Here is a 12247-nt window from a genome sequence, read left to right on the forward strand (position 1 = left end):
TAAAAATAGATATAATAAATCCACCTCTGCATGTGCAGCATTAATTGTTTCAAAAAATGGAGACATTCCATTAGATTACGATCTGTGTGTTTATCCAAAAAATCCTCCAAAAGAAATAGGTCCAACTTCTATTCTGAATAAATTATCTATTCATATAGATCCTATGATTTTCCCCATCATGTTTCCTTACGGAAATATAAAATGAAATTCTATATTTAAACAAAATCAAAATAATAATAAAAATTTATCTCCATTACAATATTACTCTTATCGATTAGCTTATAGTCCTATGTCAAAATTTAGCCCTATTCTATATTATGGAAGATTAACTCAAGAATATATTATTCAAGCTTATGTTATTATAGAATACTGTAGACTCAATTTTTTAAGATATAATCAAAAAAAATTACGTGTAGAATGTTACCAAGGCCTTGTAGATCGTGTATCGAAAAGTGCTCTCAACAATAATGCAAATTTTGAAAATAACGAAAGATTAGGTAATTGAATATTCCATTTAGAATCTAACTCTTCATTTGGCCCCATGCTATTTTGACCTCTCCTATGCTAATATCCTGATTTAACTCTTCTATCCCTTCCTCCTCTATACCCTCGGCCGCCTCTACTTCTCTATTCCTATCTTCATCTCCCTCTACCTCTTGCTCTTCGGCCCCTAGCAGCTTTTTGAAATGTTCCACCCATTCCTCTTTTTTCATTCCTCCTCCCTTCTTTTTTCTCTTCCCTCTGAACTGGTCGATTGCCTCCCAAAATTCCTGCATCCCATTACTATTTTCTAACCTCTTCCATTTCCTAGTTTTTTCCTCCTCTTTTTTGTTTCCCTCAATATCTTGAGTTTGCTTTTTCCTCTTTCATCATCTCTCTATCTTTATTCTTCCTAGTTTTAACCCACTTTTTTAATGCCCTTCATGCTTTTCTTTTCTGTTCAAATATTTCTATATCTTCCCCCTTTCCTATTTCTCCCCCCTGATTTCTTGAAAGTTTTAATTCCTTACTCACATCCTTAATAGCTTCTAAGAGTCTCTCCCATCTACCTTGAATCCCTCCTACTTCTTTGTCAATCTCCGCCGTTTTTTCCTCCATTCTTTCTATGTATTCCCTCCCTCTATTTTCCACCCACCTCAGTTTTTTCTCTCTATTTTTATTATGCCTATCTCTCTCTAAATTTCCATTATCCTTCTTTACTCCCCTTAATATAATTTCTACCGGAAAATGGTCAGACTCTATTCTCTCTCTCTCTCTCTCTCTCTCTCTCTCTCTCTCTCTCTCTCTCTCTCTCTCTCTCTCTCTCCCTCTCTCTCTCTCTCTCTCTCTCTCTCTCTCTCTCCTCTCTCTCTCTCTCTCTCTCTCTCTCTCTCTCTCTCTCTCTCTCTCTCTCTCTCTCTCTCTCTCTCTCTCTCTCTCTCTCTCTCTCTCTCTCTCTCTCTCTCTCTCTCTCTCTCTCTCTCTCTAACTATCACTTCTTCTATTACACTACCTTTCTTGTTTTCTCTTTCTACCACTAGGTCAACCACTGAGTAACTTATCCCTCCCATGAACATTCGTTTCCCCTCCCAATCCCCCTTTGTACAACCATTTTTTATTACGCATCCTACTTCTTCACAGAAGTTTACAAGCTTCTTCCCCTCCGCATTAACAACTTCATCGCTTGAGTTTCTACTTCTTTCTTTTTCCCCTTCTTTTCCTATCTGCCAGTCTCCTATTCTCGCATTAAAATCTCCTGTTATAATGATCTGTTCTCCTTTCTCTAACATTCCTTCTGTTATCTCTTTCAACTCTTTCAGAGCCAAATCTATTTCTCTATTTATGTACACTACTATCACATTTAGTTTTCGCTCTTCTTCTAAATCGATTCCTCTTATAATTATTCCATACCCCCAATCCTCCATGCTATCCGTTTTTATTTCTTAACTCCTGCTAACACTCCCCCCATTCTTCTCCCTTTCTTGTTCAGTCTTATAGCTGCTTTGGCTTTCCAATTGTAGTTTTTCCCTAATCTATTAATCCAATCCCTCTCTCTATCATTTTCTAGCCACGTTTCTTGCAACGCTACTATCTCAAATTTCTCTCGGTACTCTTTGGCCTCCTTCGCCTTACTAATTCCCGCTACATTCCATGACACTATTTTTATCCCCTCCTCCTTCTCTCCCTTATTTCCGAAATTTCCGAAACCCCCCTTCCCCTGCTTCTTCTATCCAACCCTTCTTTGCGCTCCATTCATGCCAACACCCATTTTCTGATATCATACCTGCGTTTCTAGGCCCCTTCCCCTTTCCTCTTCTGCAATCATTTTTAGCCAATTTTGTATCTCCTTTTCTCTTTCCGTTAGATCATCTTCTATCCACACATTCATCCCTTTTAACATGCCCCTCTTTCTCATCGCTTCTATTTTATTTTCCATAGACTCTAACTCTACTACTAATCCACCCCCTATCGCTCTCACTTTCTTGATATAAATAGCCTCTAGTTTTTCTTTTATAATTCCCTTAATTTCCTCTTTTATTCTAGCCTCTACCGTTCTTACTCCCCTAATAAATATGTTTTTCTTTCTGTTTTTTCTCTCTGTCATTTCCCATTCTAATTCTCCTTCCCCTAACTTCTCTGGCATAACCTTCAAATAATCCCTTTTTATATTTCCTAGACCTCCTCCCTTATTATTATTATTATTCTCTTCCTCGCTGTTTTCAATATCTAACTCGCCCTCTTCCTTTTCGCCTGCTCCGTCCTCGCGCACCGACTCTTTTTCCTCATTATTATTATTGTTATTTTCGACATTCTGTTCTTTTTCCAATGTGTCCCTCCCTTTTTCTAACAACTCTTCTATCACTAATTCAAGCTCGTTCATTCTGTTTTTATCCATTATTCTTTATTTTTTAACCAGCTCTATATCTCTTCTCAAACCCTCATTGATTATTCTCTCTAGCCTTACTTTTTCCCTCATCTCGTTCATCTCCTTCTCTAATGATCTTTTCTCCCTATCTATCCTATCTATCTTATTTTCTAGGTCCTTAATTAACTTACGTACTACCGCTAGTTCTTCCGTTGTCGACTCTGCTCCCGTTCCCGTGGCGTCCTCTGTTGATACCTTTCCCGCCTCTTCTCTCTTTTTGTCCCCTGCTGGTATCTCTGCTTCTGTCGGTACTGTCGTCTCCTTCCCCTCCACTGTCGCCGTTGTTCCCGCTGCCGTTGTCCCAGTTTCCGATGCCCCTGCTGTTTTTGTTCTTTCCGATGACTCCTCGACTACCTCGTCTTCTTCCTCATTCTTCTCCTTCCTCCCCCGGTTTCTTTCATCATCCACTTTCCCTTCTTCGTGTATCTTGCCAGAATCGCCTTCTTTTCCGTTTACCGGTGAGTGCTCTAATCTTCTCCTCGTGCCGAATGCTACTTGAAATCCGCAGTTGCCGTTTTCTAAGTAGCTTCTCATCTGCCCTGCCTGTTCTTTTGCTTTTTCTTCTTTCCTCGGCCTTCCTCTCGGTCTTTTGATTTCTTCCTTCTTCTCTCCTATCTTACTTTCTGGGCTCTTTATTTCTCCCGTATTATATCTTACCAGCGATTTTCGACCAAGAACAAAGATAAGATCTTACGGAAGATCTTATATAAGATCTTATGTTCATGATAAAAAAAAATTATTTTCATTAAATATTCATTCAAGATCTTACGCAAGATAGTATACAAGATCTTGCATAAGACATTATGTAATATCTTTCCCAATTTCTTACATAAGATCTTATGCAAGATCTTTCCGACATGATCAAAAGAAATCGTTTTATTAATAATTAATTTAAGATCTTATGTAAGTTTTTATCTAATATCTGATATAACACTTAAAAAAATACCGTTTTATTGATCACTTACTCAAGATATACATAGGATCTTATACAAAATCTTGCATACGATCTTGAGTAAATGACGAATAAAAAGATATCTCTTTAAGATCTTTTATAAAAACTTACATAAGATCTTGAATAAATTATAAATTAAAAGATTTGTATTGATCATAGTAATAAGATCTTGCATAAGATGTGAGAACTTGAGAAAGATATTACGTAATGTCTTATGCAAGATCTTATATAAGATCTTCCGTAAGATCGTATCTTTGTTTTTGGTCGAAAACCACTGATAAGATCTCATGTACGATCTTGCGCAAGATCTTCAACAAGATCTGATAGAAGATCTTATGTAAGTTCTTATATAAGACCTTGAGTAAAATTTTTAATAGAGCAGTATTTTAAGTTATTCGAGGAATAAAAAGTATATTTCCCTTTTTATCACTAGTTATAATTTCTGCTTTAATGTTATATTTGTATAATTCTAAAATTATTAATCTTGTGCCATTACAAAGTCCATCGTTCACACTCAAATTTCTGATCAGCATAACTATTGTTCCTATTTTCAGAGTCAACTTATGTACTGGAAAACCAGGAAATCTGAAAGAATTTAAATATTCCGTGGGATATTTATATTCAGCATTTATATCAGTTTAATCTACACCTTTATATCAAGCGTAATCAATACTATAATATATAGTTGCTTCACTATCAATTTTTTTAAAAATCTTTTCATTAATTTTATAAATGTCTTCATTATGCGGTGATAAAATGATTTTATTTGATAAATCATCATTTACTGATGTATTAGAACCATACATTTTTTCACAAATGCTTTTTCATTTGTCAGGAATTTCGAAATTTTCAATTTTTCCATCGCCCATTTTTAATAAAAATGATAAAAAATCATTATTTTCTGATCTCATATTAGTTTTTAATTTCAATACCTTGAAATTTATCCATAAATCTGAGTTTTTAATAGATTCATTCATAACATTAAATTTAGTGCCATATTTTATAACAGAAAGTGTTTGTCTAAAATATCCACCTAGAATCACTAATTTTCCAGCAAAAGAAACGTTTTCTAATTTGCAACAATCACGTATAGTATTATCAACATTTTCTAAAGCTTTTTTAGGAATCGTAGAAGCTCCATCCCAAATAATAATTTCACATTCTCTATTTTCTTTTCTTATCGGAAGGGTGTTTTAAATTTGCTGTTTTTATGTCTTCTAAATTCAAAGGTAATTTAAAAGTTTTATGGCTTGTCATTCCTCTAGGTAATAAAATAAAAGCAATACTTGTCCAAGCCATTGACAAAATTTGTTTTCTTTGACTCAAATAATAATAAATTAAAGTATTATATACGAATATTTTTCCTGTACCACCAGGTCCATCGATGAATATCATTTTTTCATTTTCAGGAAATTTGGTTATATAATCAAAAATATATTTATTTATTTATTTATTTAACTCCAGAGTTACAAAACAATTTCATTTGATACAGAGTTGATATTATTTGCACAATAACACACTATAACGACGCAATCCTGCAGAGGAAAACAATATTTCCTGTTCGCAGGTTCGGATTAACAATACTAAAAATACATGAGTACTGGCTAGTTATTGCTGTTTCTTCAGCAATGACATCCAGATATACAACATACCTTACGATCTCCATTCATGCTTAAGGATAACATGAAACCATGTCGGACTTCCAGACACAGTTCATACCACCCTTCTCATTCATACAAACGTAGGTTGGGTTACAAGAATCCTTAGGCTCTCTTCGTCCCAACTCTGATGACAACATATATTATTTTCTAATAAAAAGAAATTAACAGTGATATATAATCCTTGTAATATTAATATATAAAAATTTTGTTAACATTTTCTTAATTATCAGTAAGTGATTTAACTTTTCCGTTTGAGTCGTTTTCAGTTGCTCCAGCGGATACGTAACCAGTAATGGAATCGTTGGTCGTCGGAATACCTCCTCCATTTGCAGCAGCGAGAAAAGTGGCGGAATCCAACAGAAAATTTTTGTGTAGGTATCTTAGGTATCTTATTACTAATTCTATCCTTATTAAAAGTCTCGACATCCCTGTACATCCGCTCTTGTTCATTTAGACTATTTTGTATTTCTTCAATCAAATTTATTTGTGCTTCCATTATTGAATATCTTCAGCTGCTGTGTTTGCTGGACAATTCTGCTGACTGGTGCCTTGGAGTTGCGTAGCTCTTTGGAATTTTCCCACGTTCTTTCCTGGTGCTACTGACCTCTGGTATAGTAGTCTGTTAGTTTGTATTGTGTGTATTTGTTTAATAATTGCACTTGTTTCATCCCAAGCTGGTAATACAGGTGCGATTGGGTAATCAATAGAGTTAATATATTTTTTTATCTTTTTTGAGTATAGAACACTTCAGTCTGTCTGTTGGTAGACTTGTTTTCAATTTATTATTGTTAAATGCACAGTTTACACACTCAATATTATTGTTATTGCATACACTCACATTGTGTTTATCAGAGCACTTTATACATGCAGGATCATTCCTACACTTTGATGCACTATGTCCGTATCTTCCACATTTGTAGCAGGGGGTAATGTTTATCAGATCATAGGCTTTACAGCACTGATGACCTACAAAAACCTTATTGTTGTTTTCACGTATTGGCTTGTATATATCTGGTGAGCATTCCATTAGTACTGTGCTAGTTTTGTTCCTTTTATTGTTATACATGTGCAGTACCTTACATGAGCTGTTAAAATTTTTAAAGTTGCGTGTATTAATATCACTTTCGATGTCCAGTTTATCCATGTTTATAGCGTTGTCTATACCAACAATTTTTATTTTTGGATTACCTTGTTGTTCTACCTTGACTTGACAATTTTTAACTTTACGTGTTAACACGTTCTCGAGTGTTTCTAGACTTTTTGAATTCATACAGCTGACTTCTATTTCGTTTTCATTCTTTTTACGTATATACTTAGTTTGCACGTTCTTCTCTGTAACTAGACACTTCGTGAGCAGTTCCATTGTGTTTGTCTGATTGGGGTCATTGGCCTTAATCATTATACTTGGAACTCGCTTTGTTTTCGGCTTTATGTCTCTTATAACCTCTGCATATGATTTTATATTTATCTGTGATCCTGTGCTTTTTTTTTGCATTTCTATTATTTCTTTCTGAAGCTGATTTTTATCTTGCAGTTCTGCTACTAGTTGTTTCAATAGGGTGTTTTCTGCCACAAGATTCTCCATTTCATTTTCCTCGTCCATAATTGTTGTATTATGTTTTTAAGCTGTTTTATTGTGTAATTCTTTTAGTAGTTGTTCCCTGATTTCTTCTGATGTTTTCATTTTTATAAGCGCAATGGTTTTCTTTGCCACATAACTTAGCATATGTTGTTCGGTATTAGTGGTTTAGTCTCCTAGGACATGATCTTGGCATATAATCAAATGTCCACCAACGTACATAGGATTTTTAGTCTTCTCGAAATCACTTTTATGATATGTGTTCTCACAAATTATACAAATCACTGTTTTCACTATTTTACTTGGATGGCACTTGTAAAAACTGCGATCCGGCTTATCTGGAAGTGTTTTCACAATTGGCGCCATATTGACAGTATTATATGTTGTTATTTAAATAAAAATAACATGATTAAATTTCATTGATATACAAATTTTTATATACTGCTCCGAGCAAAATGTAGGCGCGCGCAAAACACGACCGCTCGCTCCGAGCGCTGCTAATTGACTTGTATTATATTGACTTGCATATTTTTGATCATTATCAAGTTTTTCATACAATTCAGTGAATGTTTTTTTGTAATCATTTTCTGGTAATCCAAAATCTGAACATTTATAGTTTTTTCCATCTAAAATTTCATCTATATGTTGTAAAGCTTCATTTTCTGCATTATCGACAAAGTCTTCACAAAAAAAATTTTTATAGGAATTTGTTAACAATTAAAAACCAAGCGAAAAATAAACGCAATTGCTTTGGTAACATAATTGTACATGCTTCATCAAATATGTGAAAAATGTCTTTATCATTTTCTATTAATCCCATGGCTATCGCTGTTTCAGTAAAGATTGCATGTTTTATTTTCAAATTTTTTCAAATCATCGAAGGATGTTTAATATTAATTTTAAATGAAATAACTCAAATTCGTTGGGAATCGCACAAACCAATCTTCCTAAAGTATTCAAATAATTTTTACGTTTAATCCACTTTTTTTTCGTAAAACTGTAATGCTCTGGTATCTGACAATATAATAATTTTTTATAAAAATCATCTGTTCTATTTAGTTTAAACCATGCTGTTAAAGTTGTCTCATGATTAAGAGAATCAATATCGATACGATTTTCATCAAAAATTACTTTTTGTTGATTCTCTAAATGAACAGGTAATTTAATTACACTATAAGAACGAGCACAAATAGGTAATTCTACGATACGCTATAACACTCGGTTAATACTTTTCTTCCGTGTTATAACCAGGGCCAGAAGGGCCCTGTTTATTGTAAATTAACGTCGGGCGTGCAGAAGGCACGGCTCGGCCGACTCAGATCATGCACGTGCTTTTACACGAGCCCGCGGAGGCGGCGTAGGTCGGGTCGTAGGAAATAACACACAAGAAGTTTAGATAAGGAAATGTATATTCAATTGTAACTATACGCGGAGGTGCAAACGCCGCACACTTCGACGAACGATAAAGAGAGACGAGAGATATTACCCCGTCGACGTGAGAGAGTGAGAGTGCAGTTACTTACAACTCGGTAGTGACAGTAGTACTTGACGCAAACGGACGTGGTCCAGTCTCGGACGTGGAGATGCAACAGTTCGGACGGGCGTCGCAGCGACTCGTCGGTAACGCACGGACGAATATCGTTCGCTCTCGAGATGCTCGTAGGACTCACAACAAACCCGCGTATAGTAGTAGCGCGAGCTACTCGTGTGGATAGCGCAGCGAGACTAACTCTAGTCGCGGCTCTCCCGGCCGTCGGCACATCGTTGTCATATCTCGCCAACGCTGTGCGGCCAGGCGGCAACCGCGCTACCAATGCTCTCACTCTCTCTGTCTCTATCTTGCCTCGTCTCTCGTTCTCGCTCGTTTCGGCGCTCGTTGGCAGCTTGCTGAAACAATAATCTTATTACAATTAGTACATGCTTAGCCGTTAGACATTTGACGTACACTCGGCCGTCACAACGCCAAGCAGCTTCCATTGGACCTACGTATCTACCTACGTATCAGTCCATGTATTCTGTGATTTCATCATATATTATTGTGTTTTCTTTATTTTTATTCATTTTAATATAAGCTCGATCGTGTCCTTTGTGTAAATATTTATAAATATTTAATACTCATAATGGATGCGCAGTATTCAACATTAATATGGTAATTGTATTTTCTAAGCAGAATTGGATTATACGGAACAACCATAGAATTATCAACTTTTACAGTTTTTCCATAAAGTTTCTTGTTATAGACGTAGTTTTTGTCTTTATTATTTTGACAACGATATCTTGGAAAACCATTCTTTTCAAATTGTGTTAAATCACAAAAGGATTTTGGAAATTTTTTTGAACAAGTTTTTGTAGCTTCATTATAACACAAAGTGTTTTTTGAATGAGGACCATGTAACATATGCTTAAATACTAATTTTTGTAATATTACATCATTATCATCAGGAATTTCAGCTGAAATATAGTTATTAATTTTTTCAGGATTTGTCAATTTTGACTTATGGTCTAATACTAAGAAAAAATGTGCATGAGGAAGACCTCTTTTTTGAAATTCTCCATTTCATACACATAAGCAATAATATTTTAAAAAGTTTTTCTACTCAGAATATCAGCAAGCATTGCTCGAAATTTACAATAAAATAATCTAACAGTGATTATTGCAATTTCATTGCATGAAGTTTCTGGAGGAAATTTTTGTAACTCTCTTTTCAACTCAGGCCAATTTGGATTAGTTGTGATTGTTACAAATATATGGACAAATGGTGGACTTCCTATTTTTCGCATTATAGCCATAGGATCAAGAAAACTTTGGTGCATGTATATGTTGACTTTCTGTATATGTTGACAGTAAAACAAACAAATTACCTAATCTTTCGTTATTTTCAAAATTTGCATTATTGTTTTGAGCATTTTTCGATACACGATCTACAAGGCCTTGGTAACATTCTACACGTAATTTTTTTTTATTATATCTTACAAAATTGAGTCTACAGTATTCTATAATAACATAAACTTGAATAATATATTCTTGAGTTAATCTTCCATAATATAGAATAGGGCTAAATTTTAACATAGGCCTATAACCTAATCGATAAGAGTAATATTGTAAGGGAGATAAATTTTTATTATTATTTTGATTTTGTTTAAATATAGAATTTCATTTTATATTTCCGTAAGGAAACATGATGGGGAAAATCATAGGACCTATCTGAAAAGATAATTTATTCAGAATAGAAGTTGGACCTATTTCTTTTGGAGGATTTTTTGGATAAACAAACAGATCGTAATCTAATGGAATGTCTCCATTTTTTGAAACAATTAATGCTGCACATTCAGAGGTGGATTTATTATATCTATTTTTATCTGAATTAATATTTCTTGTAAAATACAAATGATATTCTGGTAATTTTTGTGATCTTCATTTAATCTCGTTTCAGTAGTTTTCCAATCATCGTACGTATAAAACTGTCCTTTCTGAGATTTATGATTTACAGATTTCTGAATAGAATTTTGTGCAATATGACAAACTTGACCTTGAATTTTCAAGGTGTAAATTCCAGATCGCGAATCATTAACCACGTTTACTTTAAAAGTTGCAAATAAAAAACCGTTATTATAATAACGAATTAATTCCCAAAATTTACTATTACTAAATAATAATTTTTGGAAATCTTTCGGATAATCGCTTAAAGGAGGCAATTTCCCTTTGCCATTATGACAACAACTTTTTTTGGAATATTCTATAGACCAAAATGAAGCATTACAATTTTGATAAATAAAAAAATGTATGTATTAAAAGATGAATACTCAGATTTCGGAGAAATGGATTATATTTTTTGAGTTCGTCTACGTTTATTAATTCTATGTTCATTCATATTTTGTATCACATCCTTTCATCTCTTCGCGTTCAATCTTTCTTCATTTATATTTTCAACCACATCTTTCCGTCTTTTCGCGTTCAATCTTTCTTCGTTCATATTTTCGACCACATCTTTCTGTCTCTTCGCGTTTAATCTTTCTTCGTTCATATTTTCGACCACACCCTTTCGTCTCTTCGCGTTCAATCGGTCTTCATTCATATTTGTTACTAAATCTTTTTGTCCGTTTTCTTATTAGTCGATGGGTTCAGATCATTTTTAATCAGTTAAGTAGTGTAGATGCGGGTTTGGATATTTCAATTTCGGGCCGCTGCGCGCTCTCCGTTGTGACGTTGAGCGGCCCGCTCACGCTCACTCTTGTTAGGATCGCCAAACGACTCGTACGTTTGGTTTCCTTGCACTTTTGTACGTTTGCTTTGTAAAGTGAATTTGAGATCTGCCCTTCTAAGAGCAATCACTGTTCATTTCGTTGTACTTAAGTGTTCTTGCGTTTTGCGGAAATTTCGCGATCGCGTCGTTCGCGTGTGTGTCTGGTGCGAGTGTGTGTGTACCTCGAGGCGTTAGGCTAAGTGTGCTTTGGGAAGGTGCCCACGTTGTGGACGTGGTTCCTTCCAGGGCGAGCGAGCTGCGACAACACCTTGTTGCCCTCGTGCCCAGCGTCCACTCACTTTTTAGATTATTATTCACGATGACTGTTTTAATGTTAAGTTATATCATATTTCTTTTTTTTTCATTTTAAACATTGGATCGTTCTTTTTAATTTATAATTTTTGTATTATTATTTTGTTTGTATTAAATTCAATGATACATTCGTTTATAATTTTGCCAAAAATTAAAGTTTACATTTTTTAAAATGTCATAATGTCCTGCATTTACTGGACCTGTCAATAAAAGTTTTAATGCATTGTTATTATTACTAAAATTTTGACAATAAGTTATTGGATTTATCATTCTTGTACTATGCACTGTAACAGGGACTTGATATAAGTTAAGGGGGCACACCACCTTTGAAATTAAAATAAAAAAGGTTCATTAAAAATTTATAAATACTTATATAAATGAACCAAATTTTTATTACTATTCTTAGACATAATTACCTTTATTTTGATGGTTTTAGACCTTCTATATACCTCTATAATACCTACGTATAGTAGGGAGTCCATAATTTACTTACCGTAAGATTCCAAAGGAACAAATGGCCCAAATGAGCTCTAACTCCAGGATATTGTTTAAAAGTACAGTAGTTATGGTATGAATGAGGGGATTTGGTTTAAA

General features: G+C 34.3%; 1 protein-coding gene across 1 annotated transcript; it reads right to left on the reverse strand.

The window, feature by feature from the left end:
* Positions 1-2257: 2257 nt before the first annotated feature.
* Positions 2258-2875, reverse strand: LOC116418050 (putative uncharacterized protein DDB_G0274405). The gene has a single exon (XM_031933228.1). The coding sequence runs from the start codon at positions 2873-2875 to the stop codon at positions 2258-2260; it is 618 nt and encodes a 205-aa protein (XP_031789088.1).
* Between the last annotated feature and the right edge of the window lie 9372 nt (positions 2876-12247).

This window comes from Nasonia vitripennis, unplaced genomic scaffold (assembly GCF_009193385.2).
Source record: "Nasonia vitripennis strain AsymCx unplaced genomic scaffold, Nvit_psr_1.1 unplaced0001, whole genome shotgun sequence".
Lineage (NCBI taxonomy): Eukaryota > Metazoa > Arthropoda > Insecta > Hymenoptera > Pteromalidae > Nasonia > Nasonia vitripennis.

Coding starts and splice junctions, on each gene's coding strand:
- LOC116418050 (XM_031933228.1), bottom strand. CDS start 2,875: ATGGATAAAAACAGAATGAACGAGCTTGAATTAGTGATAGAAGAGTTG.